The following is a 6144-nucleotide window of genomic DNA, read 5'->3' on the forward strand; positions in this document are numbered from 1 at the left end:
AGGTTTAACTTTTCCAGGTCCTGAAGAAATTTGTTCAAGACCCGGAGACTTCATGGGGACCCGAAAGTTCTCGATTACCCTAGGGCCTTCGGTTTGTATTTTAAAGGGACCGTATGCTGCCATCCTAGGTGAGGCCTCTACCGGTACCTGTGGGGATTTTGTGTTTTACTGCTCGGAAGCTAGTCACTATCGAGTTCCCATGCTGCTCTCTGCTTTCTGCAGAAAGCCACTATCAGTCTTAGAGGGTGTGTTGTGGGTGAAAACCCAAGTGCCAGACTTACGATATTTTCCACGTCTGGAGAAACATGATATTTTTAAGGTGCTCCCGGACTTTTGCACTTTCTCAGTGGCAATTATACCTTGTGTCCCCTGTATTAATTTAGCACTTAGCGTTTTAACACAGGTACCTTTCACTTTTTTGGTATTTTAGTTTGGGACCCCGATATGCCCGAGGATATACAGAGGTTTTAGGTAGTATTGACGGCATACTCGGGCTTGCGCAGACCCATTCCTACCTTATGGCACATACCCGTTTTCCTTTTGTGTGGTCGTACCACTTATCATTGAGGGTTGGCCAGGATCGGAGGTCTCTTTGATCTGATCCAGCTCGTTTGCCCCTTTAAGTATTATGGTATTTGTACTCTCTTTATAGTGGGAACTATTTTATTATATAGGCTCTGTCCGTAGACTTTCAGCGTACATATGAGTAGAAAAAGATAATGCTTAAATAAAATATAAAATGATTATATAGAAATCATGGTCCAGAGACCGTACAAGATATCAGCTTGCGAGATACCCCGGTGGTTAGGCCATGTTTTACCTCTTATTGCTGCGTGACCCGTGGGTTTGACTTGCTTTTGAGACTAATGTCTTCGCTGGAGGGTTCCTTCATCCTCTGCAGGTTTCTGCATTTTTTTTGAATCTAGGGACCTCGTTTGGGAGTTGTTTCATGCCCAGCCCTTGCGGATCTCTATGCTGTTGACGTTCGGGGGCCACTGTCTCCTATCGATGGAGGTTTTCAGCACTTCCATGAAGTATTTAGTCGCATTCATCCACTGGGGCAAATGTGTTCGGAGGTCTCCTATCTCCGTCTGGTGCCTGCTGGGAGTTCTCTTCCGAGGGGGTTTTGTCGAGGTGTTCATGCCCCACTCGTTTATCTGTGAGATTGCCGGTTGATAACTGTTGAAGCTTATGGCTATCTTATCTATGTGAGGCGGAGGACGAGGGTCCTGCGGTGACCAGATTTTACGAGCAGGTGCAGCCTTGCAGGTTTTTAGGGGAGACCATGCGAAGCGGTCGACGTAAGCTCTCTGGAAGCTTTTTGGATGTAGGGTCCGGACTATGCAGAGGCTTCCTGAATTACCCCTATTGCTGACCCCTGATTCCCGATTCCGTGGGATCTGAGGTCTCCTCTGTAATTGCTATAAGACCTTGGTCTTCCCCTTTAAGGTGGTCTGGTAGCAGGACCTAGAATTGTCCTGGTCTACTTGGATTGCTCTGATGCCCCAGGGTGTAGGGAACTTCACTATTTATTGGAGGGTTGACGGGACTGCTCCCGTGTCGTGAATCCAAGGTCGTCCTAAGATCATGTTGTATGCCGATTGGCAGTCCACGACCAGGAATTTGGTAGATAAGTTGATCCCTTCAGCATATACTGGCAGAACAACCTCCCCAACGGTTTGCTTGACCTCGTAGCTGAACCCGATGAGTGGGGTTATTTGGCGCGTCAGGGTATTCTCAACTCTAGGTCTTTGTACGCCGTCAAGAAGATGATATTGCTGGAGGACCCGTTGTCTACTAGTATTCTTTTCACCAAACAGTTTGCTAGGGTGAGAGAGACAACTAGAGCATCATGGTGGGGAGCTAATATCTTCTCTTGCTCCTTGGCTGTGAAGCTTATCTCGTCGGTAGCTAGAAGTAGGCGTTTAGGTTTAGCAGTCTCCAGGCCGTGTTTAGCATTACGGGTGCTCTTCTTCGCAGCTGCATGACTCACGCCACTTACTTCAGAGCCTCTTGAGATGACATGAATCACCCGGTCCTGGCGAGGTGGTGAGCTTGGTGCGTCTCTTTTAGATTCCCTGATGCTTCTTTGCTAAGATGAGCCTTGGCTTTCTCTGAAAGGAATTCTTGGAGATGCCCCTTTTGGAGCAGTTCGTTGACCTCGATCTTCAGGGCGACGCAGTCTTCAGTTTTGTGGCCGTGATCGCGATGGAAGTCGCACCAGAGTCCCGGGTTCTGTAATGAGTCAGGTGCTTTCATCTTTTGGGGCCACTTGACCTGTTGGCCCATCTTCCTCAGCGTGTTGACCAGCTCTGGTGTGGATATTGAGAGATGGGAGATATCGGGCCAGGTAGACACAGCATCCCTTCTTCTTTTTCTAATGGCTGGTATTGGAACCTGCCCCGGTTCCTGCTTCCGGTGTCCTTGGATCCCTTTTGGGAGGATCTTTCTTCTCGGTCACCCCGGTCTGATCGGGTGGACCTCTGATCCTGTTTGGGTTGAGCCTTGGCGCGGCAAGCGACGTACTCTTCCCACTTCACCTGTGCCCACGCTCGGGATAGCACATCCTCCATAGTTTTGCAAGGGTACATGGTTAGCTCTTTGTAGAGCCCTCTGTCTGGAAGTAGGTCTCTCTTGAAGGCAGAGCTTGCGGCAGGGATGCTGCATTCAGGGACCGCTACTTTCCGCAGGGGTTCTACTCGATGCTGGAGGATCTCGTAGAGACCGTCTGAAGTCTTCTCCAGGCTCCTGCTACTCGCGAATTGTTCTACGAACTTGTCGCTCAGGCCGGCAAAGGAAGAGATGGACCTGGTAGGGAGATTGATATACCATTGCAAAGCGGGTCCAATTAGAGTGGAGCCGAACCCTTTACACATGGTAGCTTCACGAGACTCCTTGGGGAGAGCAACCGCTAGCATCCTCTGTTTATATTGTGCGATATGATCGTCGGGGTCTCCAGTGCCATCGTACATCTTGATGCTGGGGAAGGAGAATTTCTGAGTCATTTCGACTGAGGCGATCTCCTCCGCGAAGGGAGTATTTGTGTACTAGTCGGGGTTGCTCCACCGGATTGGGGGAGCTACTCCTGGTAGACGTTCCACCATGGATTGCATGGCCTCGAACCTCTTGGAAAACATTTGCTCCAGATAGGCGGTTATGGAAGACTCGGCTGCCGTCTTCTCGGGGTTCTTCTTTCTCGGGTTCAGGTTCGGAATCACTTTCCTCTAGGTCGTGGATCTGGTGGTCCTCGATCCCTTCTCGTGTTGCCCCGGCCGCTCCGGATGCAGGAGTCGCGTTAGTGGTGCCTTCTCCGGTGTTGGGAGTGCTCAGGCTTCCCATAGGTCGAACCCGAGTGTTGAAGCGATGCTTCTTGTTGCTTGTCGTGGTGGGAGCTTTTTTCTGGTCACGGAGTGCAGCGTTCTCCGTCTGTAGTTGGTTGAGTTTCTCGGCGCTTAACTCCAGCTGTTTAGAGTTGTGTGGAACCGAAATTCGCACTGTCGATTTCCGTTTAAATAAGGAAACTTGTAAAACCCTAATTTTCCAGAGGACCCGGATATCTGCTAATTACCACACGTCAAGCAATCAGAATACGAGAACAACAACGATAGAGAATAAGAAATCGAAAAAGGGAGCAAAGAAGATCTTATTCCGAATTTGCGTATGAGCGTTTACAACAAGGTATAAGCCTGGGCTCGAGAGCTGTCGGCGAGATTCCTAGTTCTAGTAACCCTAAGACGGCTAAACCTAATTGAGTCGCAGCTCGAAATAACAAAAACGGAAAATTGCCTAAATTACTCTAAGTGCTAAGTTTGCTCTGAAAAAGTTCTCTCCCATGCTCCTCGCCTAGGACTCCTTATATACTAGCTCCAAGGTCGGTTTACGCTTTTACTCTTCTGCCCTTAAGCGGTCATAGCATAAAAATGGAGATATTCCATTTTTCCCGATCTTCACAATTATCTTCAAAACTTCCGTATTTATCCGCGGAAACTTGACATTTATCCTTCCTTGTGGGCCAAGCGTAAACCGTGCTGCGGTTTACAGGCTTTTGGTTAAGAAATCATAGGATGGGCCTCGAGTCGTGTTTTAGGTCCCTTTGGGCCGTCTTCCGACTCGACACGTTTACTATGAATTTTCCGCGGTTTCTAATCCGCGAAGTTTGATCGATGAGTTGGAATAGCGGAAAACATGGACTGAGCTTGCTACGGTCTTCGGGAGATAGCATTCGAAGATTTGACGAGAATGCATGGATTGATGTCTGTCGATGTTCGGAAGAGTTCAATCGCTACACAGCGACCGAACTTCGACCGAGCGCTCGTCCCGCTCGGTCGCTACGTAGCGACCGAGCGGGACGATCGCTCAGTTGCTACGTAGCGACCGAGCTTTGGCTCGAGCTCGGTCGCTACGTAGCGACCGAGTGGGACGATCGCTCGGTCGCTACGTAGCGACCAAACTTTGGCTCGAGCTCGGTCGCTACGTAGCGACCGAGCGGGACGATTGCTCGGTCGATACGTAGCGACCGAGCTTGGACGATTGCTTGGCCGAGTTTACTCTTTACGCGGTTGATTTATATGATGAATGTTTTATTTTTTGAGTTTTTCCCAAGTAGGTTCGAAGTAAATATGAGTTGTCGTCTCATATTCAATTCCGATGAGACGTCCAATCTGTTGGTTCGTTCGTGATTTTCGTAAGAATTACCCATCTTTACGACTTTCGAGAACATTGAGACACGAACGGAGAGACATGGTTTAGGATCTCGTATCTTTTAGATATCATGCCTTGAGATGTTTGAGACCAGAGCGTTGGGTTTAGGGCAAGACCTAGGTTTACTTTCGGTTAAGGTTTGTGCGGTGACTAGCCGGCTATCGTTTTTCTTGTTGCGATTTCTTCCTGACTCGTACCGATTTAAAGTCCGCGATAGGTTCTCGGCTTATATGACTTCTATGGTACGAATCGAGCATCTTCTCAGCGTCAACTAGAAGTGCTAAACCAAAATTTCGGATTTTTGTTGTAGCGCGCTTTTGTCCTTGTGCTGGACGTTTTGAAGATCAAAAGAGTGATCGAATTGCATTTGTTTAAGACGGCTAGTGTGTTCGTCGGGGCCAATCGACGAATGGGGTGTAAGATGTTTGGTAGTCGCGTTCGGACAATTTGTTAGTATTATCCTCGAATTTTAACTTTTGCGACGTCTCGCAGTTGTTTCGGGGATTATACGTGTATCTTTGTGTGTTTGAAAGATGATAATCTTTACGATTTTTGGGCCGGATGGGGCCGCAGACAAGAGTCTTAACGTTTTCAGGCGTGTTCTGAAAGTTTCTTTTGTGTTTTACTGAAGCGTAAACGTTTTCGATAAAAAGGACAACGTATATTGTAGTAAAAGTTTTTTAAGTTTTTAAAAACTCGATTACAATAGTGAAGATTTTTCTAAGTGGGAGTATACGAGTATACGCACCCACTCCCCCCCCCCCTTTTTAGAGAGGGGGATAGCTGAATTCGTCTTTCGACGAACTGCCTACGTACCCCTTTCGAGGATCAAGCCATCTCGTAGTTCTGTTTCATGCCGCGAGTGTTCTTACTCGGCGGTAGATGTCGCGATGTCTGCCTTGACCGTGTCGTTCGTGGCTGGGTCAACGCTATTTTCCGGATGTTCCGGTTGAGTTGTAGCGTGGGCTTCGGACTTGTGTCGAGCTTCGATGTCTGATGCGTTTGCGTCGGTAGACGATTTTAATTCGTCTTTTCCCGGGGCGCTTTTGGTCGAAGATCGATCTATCTTCGTGCGTTTGCCGTTTGCAGTTGCAGAAGTCGTGATTTTCCTTAACTTGTGCTCTGCGAAGAAGCATAGCCGCGACTGTTTTTGGCATCTCCAGATGGCCGCGACTCCGCTTGGCGTTGGGAATTTGAGACCCAGGTGATAAGTTGACGGAACTGCCTGCATGGCGTTGAGCCATGGGGTTCCCATGATCACGTTGTAGATAGCGGGATGATCGACTACCGCGAACTCGACGATTTTCGTGATCTCCTTGGCCATGACTGGCAATTGGATCGATCCAAGAGTCATCGATACTTCGCCTGAAAAACCCGTGAGTGGTTTTGGCGTTGGAATCACTTCTCCGAGTTTGATGTTCATCCGCTTGAGAGTGTCGCGGA

General features: G+C 48.5%; 1 protein-coding gene across 1 annotated transcript; it reads right to left on the minus strand.

Moving 5' to 3' along the window:
* Positions 1-2294: 2294 nt before the first annotated feature.
* Positions 2295-3005, minus strand: LOC125609080. The gene has a single exon (XM_048779940.1). The coding sequence runs from the start codon at positions 3003-3005 to the stop codon at positions 2295-2297; it is 711 nt and encodes a 236-aa protein (XP_048635897.1).
* Between the last annotated feature and the right edge of the window lie 3139 nt (positions 3006-6144).

Source organism: Brassica napus, chromosome A1, assembly GCF_020379485.1.
Source record: "Brassica napus cultivar Da-Ae chromosome A1, Da-Ae, whole genome shotgun sequence".
In the NCBI taxonomy this organism is placed as follows: Eukaryota; Viridiplantae; Streptophyta; class Magnoliopsida; order Brassicales; family Brassicaceae; genus Brassica; species Brassica napus.